Raw genomic sequence first — 11,111 nt, 5'->3', positions numbered from 1 at the left:
TTTAGAGAACCGGCTCTTTCGGTTCGGCTCACTAAAAAGAGCCGGCTCTTTCGGCTCCGAACCAGCTCTTCAGGTTGTTTTGTTGCTTTAATTAATTTCTTATTAACAATAATATTACGCACAAAAGGAATTACTAATGTAAAAAAAAGTGGTTTTATTTATATATGTTTATATATAAATATATGCGGTGGCCCCTAGACAAAACACGTACAAACTCCAAAAAGCACGTACAAACTCCAAAAAGCACGTACAAACTCCAAAACACATTTCTAGCATGAACTGAACTTCCAAAACAGAGCTACCTAGATTACTGAAATTACACAATTGAAAGCATGAAAGCATATGTGTATTGTTTGTGTATTTATACACAAGCATTCATATATAGTCAAATAATAAAAATAAAAAAAGTTCATTTACCTGTTATTGCCACATACCAAATCCAGTCGTTGGTACTTGCTGGCTTGTATAGCCACTAGGTAACAAAAGCACAACACTGCACCTATCATCCTGGAGCACTTCTGTTGTCTTTTGTACGTGTTTTGGAGTTTGTACGTGTTTTTACATGTTTTGGAGTTTTTACATGTTTTGGAGTTTGTACGTGTTTTTATGTGTTTTGGAGTTTTTACGTGTTTTGGGGTTTTTACGTGTTTTTGAGTTTGTACGTGTTTTGGAGTTTGTACGTGCTTCAGGGTTCGTACGCAGTGTTGGGAAGGTTACTTTTAAAATGTATTCCATTACAGAATACAGAATACATGCCCCAAAATGTATTCTGTAACGTATTCCGTTACGTTACTCAATGACAGTAACGTATTCTGAATACTTTGGATTACTTAATATATTATCATGCTTTTTACAACAACGTGAATGTACTATTGCTGTGTGATTTATTACTGTTACTGAAGGTCCGCGACTCCGAACTGTAGTAAAGGGACCTCTGACTAATACGGCGGGGTCCCTGTCGGCTCGTAGCCGAAAAATAGCTTTACTTTGTTGTGTGGGTCAACTTTTCTTGACAGAGAGACAGAGAGAGGCGTTGAAAGGCTGCTCCAACAGAACTTATTGTTTTCGGAGGAAAACACGAACACGGTGTACAGTCGAGTCTTAATAGCTTACTTACAACTGGGCTCCTCAGGCACTCTTCTTGGCTGCAGTGGTTATTATTATATTTACATGCTTCCAGCTCCCGTTTTTCCTCGATGACAACTCGTACCTTTCCACTCCCCTTTTTCTTCCTCCTCGCGCTCACAGACCCATAACGTGTATGGCAGTCCATTCTCCCTGCAGCACGGACTACACTGCCCATGATGCTACATTCTTTAGAGCTATGCTTGTAGCATTCTGCCTGTTAGCTTAGCACAACAACAACGAAAAGGCGCTCTCTCACCCAGGAAACACACAGTCGCAGAGAGAGAGAGAGAGCGTCGCCCTGTAACCATGGCAACCATAACGCTGCCGCCTGGAACAACAGATCGTAGCTGTCAAACAAAACCCAAACAGTCCTGACCCGCGACAAAATGAAACAGGAAAGTACCGCAGTGTAATCCATTTATTTCAACAAAGTAACTGTATTCTGAATACCACCTTTTTAAACGGTAACTGTAACGGAATACAGTTACTCATATTTTGTATTTTAAATACGTAACGGCGGTACATGTATTCCGTTACTCCCCAACACTGTTCGTACGTGATTTGAAGTTTGTATGTGCTTTGTCTGTAGGGGCCACCGTAAATATACTTTTATTTATTCACTCCACATAAAATATAATAAATAAATCATATAATACAAAAATCAACTATTCACATTTCAACTTTTAACTATTTAAATTTTCAGCTTTTTCCTTTTACAAATTTAAAGTGAAACAACACAAAACACTGCAAACCATAACACAATTAAATATAAATTATAATATGAAAACAAAAAGAACATGCACATCCTCTGTCATATGGACCTGCATGAATAAACTTTCTGAATCCTTTATCATCCGCAACTGAAAATAGTTGTGGATGATTATTATACCTTTCTAATGTGACGTTGTTGTCCCTGGCTCTCTTTCTCTCTCTCTCCCTCCTGCTCTGTTCCTGTGCTACTGAGTGTAGCTACCGCCCCTCCCCCCTCTTCCCGGGGTAAAGCACAAGGCTCGCATGCTGAGTGAAGCGGAAAAAAAGTGGGGGGGAGAGGGTGAGAGAAAGAAAAAAACAAAACAAAAAAAAATCCACAGCTCGGGACAAGGAGCCGGCTCGCGTCGTTCACGTCAAAGAACTGGCTCTAAGAGCAATTTCGTTCGCGACCGACCCATCACTATCCCAGTATGCTTGCCCTAGTTTTGCGTTAGCCTTCATGTTGCTGTTTTTGCTATTAATGGTTAACCTAATTCACTGTAGACGTCTTGATTTAATGTGTCGCAACTTCACAACAATGTCTATTTTCCGACACTGCGGATAATTTGATTAGAGGGAACAGATAACCGCTGGACACCGGACTGGGACTGCTACATGTAGCTACATGACCTACTACATACCCTACTACCACTGAATATTTTCATGAAGACAGCGCAAAGTTCATTTAAGGATCCTTAGACTGAGCAATGCACGATGGGTCTGTTGTCTCACTTCACTGTAGCCGTGCTCCTCTTCGCATTTTCTTTATTAGCTTGTTTGTTCATGAACCGCTTTTTCACCAGTGAAGCCCGACTACAGATTGGGTCAGTTCGGGATGAGCAACATGACATCACGGCACATGGACGGCTTGTTTATAATCCCGCAAAGCCACAGAACAATTCAAGTCGGGGTATACACCCTGAAAGATCCCAGAAATGTAATATTTCCAGAGGAAGTGAATGCGCCATGGCCCCAGAGAGTCGGTTTGACTGTGGCAGGGACAAACTGCTCAGCCAGAGCGAGTGTGAGGACAGAGGATGCTGCTACGCCCCTCTGCTTGACTCCGCAGGACCACCCTGGTGCTTTTACCCCCGTGTGTATCCTGGCTATAAAATGGGACCCCTCATACCTACTCCTCGGGGTCAGGGTGCCACACTGACTCGTGCCAGCCCCTCCTACCTCCCCAAAGATATCTCCACTCTAAGACTAGATGACATTCAAGAGACAGCAGACTGTTTCCACCTAACAGTAAGCATTCATCCCCAAACATGTGATCAAGACAACACAGTCAAGGATAATATTTTAATTTTATTTTGCTTTATTTTTATGTTTGAAATAGTCCAACAAATCTATTTTATAAAAGCACGTTTGTCTTGAATGTCCTTGAATTAACCCAGGAATGAATATTTATGCTGACTTTTCCAGTAATTTTCAAATGAAATACACAAATAAAGAGTCCCACCAGTAGGACAGGCACCACAGTTTGAAAAAAAACTGAGTATTGGACCCTCTATTATTTTACATACTTTGTCATTTCAAAGAAAAATAGTTATCAACCTTTTTTTTCTATGAAGTTAAAGGACCCATCATCTCAGCGGTATGAAGTTCATCTGCCAGGCGGTGTTCCTCAGAGCAAAGCCAATACACAGAGTGTCCTCTATACCACTGAATACCAGTCTGACCCATTTGGCTTTATGGTGCGACGGAAATCCAATGGAAGGGTGATGTGAGTAGTTCACTTCATTTTTAATGTATTTGAGGATGGACTATATAGTGAGTTTCATCATAGTGTCAGTCAATAACTTACTCTTATTTAGTCAGCTTGTTCATATTTGCTCTGTTATCTCTGTTCATATTTATCATTTTGTGCTGGTAGTTTTTTCATTTCACTTATATGTTTAAATCACTTTATTTTTTGTTTGTACACATCCTCTGCCTGTTTAGTATGAACACCACAGTTGCTCCTCTGCTGTTTGCTGACCAGTACCTGCAGCTGTCTACCACACTGGCCTCTTCTTTTGTGTCTGGCCTTGGGGAACATTACACCTCTCTCCTCTTGGATCTAAACTGGACTTCCCTGACTCTCTGGAATAGAGACATGGCACCTCATGTGAGTCTATTGCAGTGGTTCAATAACAGTCGTCAAACTCAAAGGTTAGGAGCGCCCCCTTCTGGACAGATACTCAAACGATTTAGACTATATGTCTGGCAGCAGACATTCATATTAAACAGTCTTTTGTAAGCTTTCTTTATGATGTTGACACTGTCTTTCCCCACAGGCTGATGCCAACCTCTATGGCTCCCACCCATTTTACATAGTACAGGAAGAGGATGGCTTAGCACATGGAGTTTTCCTTCTAAATAGCAATGCAATTGGTACTGAGCTCTCTGATCCAACATCCCACACTTTTTGAATTCACTTTCCATAGAACAGATTCTAGCATCTGATGCCATTTCACTGACTTCCCAAATGTTTCTGTAGAGGTGATTCTACAGCCGACCCCTGCTCTCACCTGGGTGTCCACCGGTGGAATCCTGGATCTCTACATTTTCTTGGGTCCTGACCCTCAAAGTGTTATACGACAGTACCTTCAGATCATTGGTATGCAGCATGAGTTGTCTGGCTGACATTCACTAACACATGTCCATGCAGTAATAAGCATGTATACTTACTACAAGAGATGTGAAGTTTGAAAATAGTAATTTGTAAAAGCATGTGAGCGTTTGTGCATTTGAACGAGTCCTGGGGCATCAGAAAAAGAAGGAATGCATTTATGTGTTTCAGAGTTATCATGTATCTGTCCCCAGGCTATCCTATGATGCCTTCTTATTGGTCGCTGGGCTTTCATCTGTGCCGCTGGGGTTACACGACCACTAATACGACCCGAAAGGTTGCACAAAGCATGCATGATGAAAACTTTCCGATGGTATGAAATTCATAGAAGATTCTCCATCTGTGCATTTGCTTTATACATTTGTTTAAGAAAGTATTCAAAATTTTATTTTTCATTCTAAATTTTCATTTTAGATTGATAACATTAACGATCCATGTGTAACAACAGTAACTCTAATGATAGTTAAAAAATGAATTGAAGGCAGTTTGTCCTCAGTTTTTCATGTTTATGATTTTAATGTTTACTTTTTTAATTATTTGTTTATAAGGTGGCTGATGTGCCAAACTGTCTAACTAAATGAAAATATCTTTAGAAGTCTTAGGCACTCACTGATTTTATGTGGCAGCTGGAGTCTTCATTAAACTGCCTTTTTCCTGAGAATATTTAACCGTTTTCACCAACAGGATGTACAATGGAATGACCTGGATTACGCAAACAAGCGAAGGGTATTCACCTTTGACCCCTGGAGATTCGGGGATCTGCCAGAAATGGTGGAGGAGTTTCACAAGAGAGGCATGAAGTACATCCTTATTCTGGTGTGACATCTTTGTGTTTAAAAGACCTGACAAACTACTATATACATATATACATTTGCATTTGAATTTGATGCAAACAAAACATTTTTGTTCTTGCTTTCACTGGAGCTAAAAGCAGGTATTAACCATATTTTTCCAGTGGAGGGCAGCAAAAATGTCCTAGGTTTTGACTGAGGCTCCTCGTTTATGTTACAGGACCCAGGGATAAGCAGCAGCAGCACCCCAGGAATGTACCCTCCCTTTGATGATGGACTTAAAAGAGATGTCTTTATCAAAAACGCTACAGGGCAAATCCTGATAGGGAAGGTGAGATAGGGTCGGGGTGGGTGGGGGGCAATATGTATGTAGCATTTTTTTTTATCTGAAAATGTGGGGTTGTCATATTCTGTATACGCAGGTTTGGCCAGGCCCAACAGCCTTTCCTGACTTCACGAACCCAGACACCAGACAATGGTGGGAAGACTGCATCAGAGATTTTCACTCTAAAGTTCCTGTAGATGGTCTCTGGATTGTATGTGTACACAGGACAGGGTTGTAATTCACAAATAATGTGCATGACTTTTTTGAAATGTGGACATTTATTATACACTATCAAATAAAAATTGCTTTCCATGTTTTTCTTTCCACACAGGATATGAACGAACCAGCCAGTTTTGTGCAGGGCTCGGTGGAGGGCTGTCCTGACAGTGACCTTGAGAACCCACCATACACACCAAGTAACACATTTAAAAGCACATAAACATTCAGATTTTATGTTGTTTTTTTAAGACAAAATGTTATTCTACAAAACTCTCCGACACACAGGTGTCGTTGGAGGACGGTTAAACTCAGGAACCCTCTGTATGTCGGCTCGGCAGAAGATGTCATTTCACTACAACCTGCACAATCTTTACGGACTCACAGAAGCTTATGCAACACACAGGTTGGGCCAGGATGTGATTAGACACAGTTGCACAGTTAGTTGTTTTGTTGTGGATGAAAGAACGAGTAATAAATATATAGTAACACTTTGTAAACATGATAATTTTATGAAACAGTGATTTTATTGTTGCATAAAAAAGTCAATAATTTGAGATGAAATGACAGAAATCGAATGCTTTTACCACCTGGTCATATAACTTCTCACTTCCTGTGATGTCTTGTAGGATTCAGAATTTGAATTTGGAATAATGGTGCCCAGTGTTACAGATTATGTACATGTAGCTGTTCTTTGTGGGGGGGGTTTTATCCTGGGGTTTGTTCCCATCCTCAGTGCTTTGCTGAAGATACGGAGGAAGAGACCCTTTGTGCTGTCACGCTCCTCTTTCCCCGGCATCGGACGCTTTTCTGGAGTGTGGACAGGAGATGTCAGGAGTGACTGGGAGCAGCTCAGATTCTCAATTCCTGGTGAGGAAATGTCATTTCTGAAAGGTCACATGAACTGGCTTTTTGAGATCCTCTCATCTCGTAAGAATATTGACCCAAAACATCAGAATTGGAATGTATTTTTGAAGTTACCACAGCTTAATAGTGAATTGACCTAAATGGAGCTTTTGTACCTGTCCCCTCCAGCGGTGCTGCAGTTCAGCCTGTTCGGGGTCCCTCTGGTGGGAGCGGACATATGCGGCTTTGGAGGCAACACCACTGAGGAGTTGTGCGTTCGGTGGATGCAGCTTGGGGCCTTCTACCCATTTATGAGGAACCACAATGACAAGCCCAATGCTGTGAGACACGGACGCTGATACTGGTTATGTTTATGGTCTGTTAATTCAGATGCATGTGCAAACTGTTTAGTGACAGTAACTGTCGGGGGAGTTATATGATGAAGAAGAGGTTTATCCAGCATGTTTTTCTTTTCTCGGGTCATGTAGAGACGTCCATCTGTTTCATCTATTATTGAAAAGGAGTAACTCAATCTCTTCACTGTGTGTGTGTTTGTCTTGTCCCTCAGGCTCAAGAGCCCTATGTGTTTGGGCAGCGGGCCCAGGCAGCCATGCGGAGTGCGCTGTATCTCCGTTACTCCCTACTGCCGTTCCTTTACACACTCTTCCACCATGCACACGCCTCTGCTGAAACTGTGGCCAGACCTCTATTCATGGAGTGTGTGTCCTCTTCATAGCTATTCTTCCCTTACTTTTTTGGTACTCTATTGTAATGCATAAACAAAGCCATTTAGGCCATCTCATTTCACTTTTCATCTTTCTTTTCCTCTTCCCTGTATGTCCATCGCTCTTAGGTTTCCCAATGACCCTAACAGTCGGACCATAGACAAACAGTTCCTGTGGGGGAGTTCACTTCTTATTAGTCCAGTTTTAGAGCAAGGGGCTGTAGAACTGGCTGCATACCTGCCCCCCGCCACTTGGTACAGCCTGCACAATGTGAGTCACTCAGTCATATTCAGCCGTCTCTGACAACACCACTAGAATGTATGAGCCACACAATAATAAATCATGTATGAATCATGTATGAACCATGGAGGGACGTGACATTAGTGTTTACTGGATTTACAACCTTATGTTGTGTTTTGGCCTCTCAAGGGTCAGCCTTTCTACAGTAAAGGGCAGTTCCTGCTCCTGCCAGCTCCTCTGGACACCATCAATGTTCATGTGAGGGAAGGACACATCATTCCCCAGCAGGTGGGTGTTTGTTTTAGGGGAAAAAAAAGCAAATGTTTGAAGATCTTGATTCTGTTTGGAGACACAATTTACAGGTTTGATGGAAAAACTGATTTTAAAAAGGGCTTGTTAAGTTATGCTTGAGTTCAGTATAAAAGAACAAAGCAAAGCACATCGTTTACTGGATAGTTATTCATTCAGACATTGCAGTTTACGGTAGTCATTATCAGTACATCACTTCACCCTGTGATGCTTTTCTTTATAAGCAATACAGCTCTTTGAAGGAATTATTTCGCTACATGGGAGAAATCTCTTTTCATCCACAGTCTCTATGATCAAATGTTGACCCATTACTGTCATGACTTCCTAGATGAGGTGTTAAAGTTCAAAACTAGCTGAGACACTTGGAAGAAAAGAGGATGTTTTGTAACTTAACATCATATTTTCTTTGATCTTCCCTTTTCTTGCGCAGGAGCCTGCTTTGACAACCACAGCCTCACGCAACAACCCTTTCTTCCTGACTGTGGCGCTGTCAGCGGGCGGCTGGGCCCGGGGCGACTTGTTTTGGGATGATGGCGAGAGCGTCGACACTTTTGAAATGCAAAATTATTGCTACGTTATCTTCTCTGCTGAACAGGTAAGTAGAGATTATTTATATTTCCATATGGAAAGCAGCAGAGACTTTGCTATGCATTGTGATGCACGACTGCTTGATGCAAAAAGTGTGAATGAGGGACAGTGTTTCACACACATCTCTGGCTTTACTTCAGTCTCAGGTTGTGAGTAACCCTCTAAAGCTGAATGGGGCACTGGACAGTCTGGTGCTGGGAGGGCTGCAGGTTTTCGGGGTGCCTTCACCACCTCGCTACATTTTAGCAAATGGGGAGAAAGTCAGGGACTTTACATATCGCACTGACACCAAGGTGAGCTTTTAACCAGCAACATATGAGCCCCACTACTTCCATCATTTCTTTGCCTCAAATAAACTTTTGTCTTTCTCCTCCCTGTCTCTTCTCGTAGGTTTTAGCAGTGACTAGTCTGGCCTTACCCATGTCAGAAGTGTTTACGGTCCAGTGGGTTCTCTAATACACTGAGTTTCATTTAAAAGAAAAAAAACACTCATTTTGTGCACCGTAGACTTGCTGTATCTCTTCTTCAAAATTGCCTGGAATTTGGATCAGCAGGTTTGTTGAAAAACAACAACAAAAAAACAAAACAGGAAATGATAATATCAAAGAGCCACCGTGGTATATCTGGTTTGCATGTCCTAACTGCTACACTCAAAACGGTTTAATGCCTTGAAATGTATTTATTTTTTATAACTATTTTAATTGTTTTTATTTTTGAAAATGATTTTTGCATTTATTTTTTTGTGAAATAGTTAAAAAATAATTCAAAATTGTTTGTCTGCAGCACTTGTGTAGCATTTACTATGATGAGATGTCACATTTACTGTGTCCTCTGAACAGTTTGATAAAAGCCAACCATGATGTAACTGACTCATAGCTGGATGAATCCTTGGATGAGGGTGATCATGCTCCCTCTGAGTAATTGGACTTGCATGCCCCACTAGTGTATGCATTTGACACAAAACTACTGCACACTTTGTATTCTGAGTGGTATGTATGTATGTATGGTTGTATGATTTACATTAAGCATATTATTCTAGTGGGAAATAACCTAAAAAAATAATCAGGTTTGTACTGGCAGGTAAAGGCAGCAGTGCTGGTGTGTGAAGAGCCTCTGACCAACTGTATTCAAGCCTTTGCCAGTGACCTTTAAAACGTCACTTATGATGAAAAAGCTCTGCTTTTTTATGATAGGCTGGGGCCGATGACGACTGCGGATGGTGTGAAATGCATTTGTATTTTCAAATGCAGCCATGCTCCAACTTTTCTTTCACTATTTTGAATATGAAATCTACGCCCAGGCTTTTTTGGATTGAAAAACCCATTTAAATTTCCGGAAGCAGCAATAAATTTGTGGATTGGTCTGGGAGCTGTGAAGTCAAGTAGGACGCAAACGATCGGGTAGTTGTAGGAAGCGCGACATGTGCGGGCTACAAATTAAACCGCACGCATTGTTAGTCTAGCGCGAGCTTTTACTTTGAAAATTCGAACCGGAAGTGTATTTTTTCCGCTGTAGAAACCGCAGCAGTCAGACATGTAGCGTGCCCTGTCGGAAAACAAGGATACAAACAGGACTTACAGTTAATAACAACAGAGCCGGATCTGGGAGAAAGGAGGCGAGACAGCGCCGGTACGTCCCGCTCGGCCCCTGCCTGCCCGGTGTGATGGCTGTCCGGTGTGGGCTGTAGACTCCTGCGGCGGGACTGACGGTGAGAGCTCAGCTGCTTTAGCCCCCTTCCCCTCTCGCTCCGCTTCTCTACAATTTGCTTGTTATTCATTCATTTCTGCCGCTGGAACAGGTGTGTGCCAAAGCGCCGAGGAGGACGCTTTTCTCCGGTACGAGCCCGAAGTGTTTTTGTCTCCCGGCAACTTTTAAGTTGCATGCAAACGCGGACGGCTTTAAAACACCAGCCAAGCAGTCGGATTTCGGCCATGGCTCAGCTGAGCTAAAGTAAAATATTTATGTTCAAGGTGCTACAGAATGAGGCTCAGGCCACAGAGCCACAGTAAAAACTCGTAAGGGCCTGCGTGTAAATAGGCTTGTCCATCCTCGCCTCCGCTGTCAGGCGGATGCTGCCTGTCAGGACTGTATTGATAGCTGATGGACATCACGGCACGCCTCTGCTGCACAGGCTGCCCCACCGCAGTCAGGGCAGGGATCAAACCACCCCCAGGCACCCTTTTATGTCCTCAGAAACGCGTTGACCCACGTCACGGGTGCACGTCTAATCTGTATAACCTGAGCGCATCGTAATTAAGTCAAGTTTCTCAAAGTGCTCCCTATGTGTGGGACCTGTTAGAGACAAGTTGTAGTTTGTGGTCTGTTTCTGTTGCAAAATGAGATGGATACATGTTATCACTTCATATTTAATAAAATAAAATTAAAAAAGGTGAATCATCTTTTCAATTCTATCTATAAAAAAGCTACTTATCTTTGTCCTGTTTGTACTGCAAGTTATCAACACCATATCTGAAAAAACTTAATATTGGTTTACACTTAAGTCATTTTAACATGTAAAACACCAAAAAGAAAAAATGAGAGAACTATGCTGTGTTTATAACCATTTCCCACTGAGTCAC

The 11,111-nt window shown here is 42.0% G+C and overlaps 2 protein-coding genes across 4 annotated transcripts in view; both read left to right on the top strand.

Moving 5' to 3' along the window:
- Positions 1 to 1,480: 1,480 nt before the first annotated feature.
- Positions 1,481 to 9,060, top strand: gaa (alpha glucosidase). The gene is made up of 19 exons (XM_086289142.1): positions 1,481 to 3,126; positions 3,453 to 3,604; positions 3,823 to 3,988; positions 4,158 to 4,254; positions 4,361 to 4,480; positions 4,687 to 4,805; positions 5,177 to 5,308; positions 5,504 to 5,614; positions 5,706 to 5,819; positions 5,940 to 6,024; positions 6,113 to 6,230; positions 6,561 to 6,694; positions 6,860 to 7,011; positions 7,239 to 7,387; positions 7,524 to 7,665; positions 7,825 to 7,923; positions 8,375 to 8,539; positions 8,673 to 8,825; positions 8,923 to 9,060. The coding sequence occupies exons 1-19, from the start codon at positions 2,593 to 2,595 to the stop codon at positions 8,986 to 8,988; spliced, it is 2,808 nt and encodes a 935-aa protein (XP_086145268.1). The 5' UTR covers positions 1,481 to 2,592; the 3' UTR covers positions 8,989 to 9,060.
- Positions 8,436 to 11,111, top strand: part of tbc1d16 (TBC1 domain family, member 16) — a 28,515-nt gene continuing 25,839 nt past the window's right edge. The window contains exon 1 of one of the 3 annotated variants that reach the window (XM_086289145.1): positions 8,436 to 8,539. The gene's annotated coding sequence lies outside the window, so the exon portion shown is untranslated. Of the gene's footprint in view, positions 8,540 to 8,982; positions 9,087 to 10,101; positions 10,241 to 11,111 lie in introns of those variants that run through there. The other 2 variants (XM_086289144.1, XM_086289143.1) reach the window with 2 other exon arrangements.

Source organism: Aulonocara sp. 'chitande type north' Nkhata Bay, linkage group LG4, assembly GCF_057382095.1.
Source record: "Aulonocara sp. 'chitande type north' Nkhata Bay isolate Kocher_YH1m ecotype deep benthic linkage group LG4, A_spYH_male_GT1.1, whole genome shotgun sequence".
NCBI classification, from domain to species: Eukaryota; Metazoa; Chordata; class Actinopteri; order Cichliformes; family Cichlidae; genus Aulonocara; species Aulonocara sp. 'chitande type north' Nkhata Bay.
The sequence above is the reverse complement of the archived record's forward strand: the minus strand, read 5'-3'. Positions and strand labels throughout refer to the sequence as shown.

Bases quoted from the DNA above. Each gene is read 5' to 3' on its own strand.
- gaa (XM_086289142.1), top strand. From the start codon at position 2,593: ATGGGTCTGTTGTCTCACTTCACTGTAGCCGTGCTCCTCTTCGCATTT. The intron at 5,820-5,939 runs GTATGTGTACAC...CTTTCCACACAG, and splicing joins CTGTAGATGGTCTCTGGATT to GATATGAACGAACCAGCCAG. The intron at 8,540-8,672 runs GTAAGTAGAGAT...GCTTTACTTCAG, and splicing joins TTATCTTCTCTGCTGAACAG to TCTCAGGTTGTGAGTAACCC.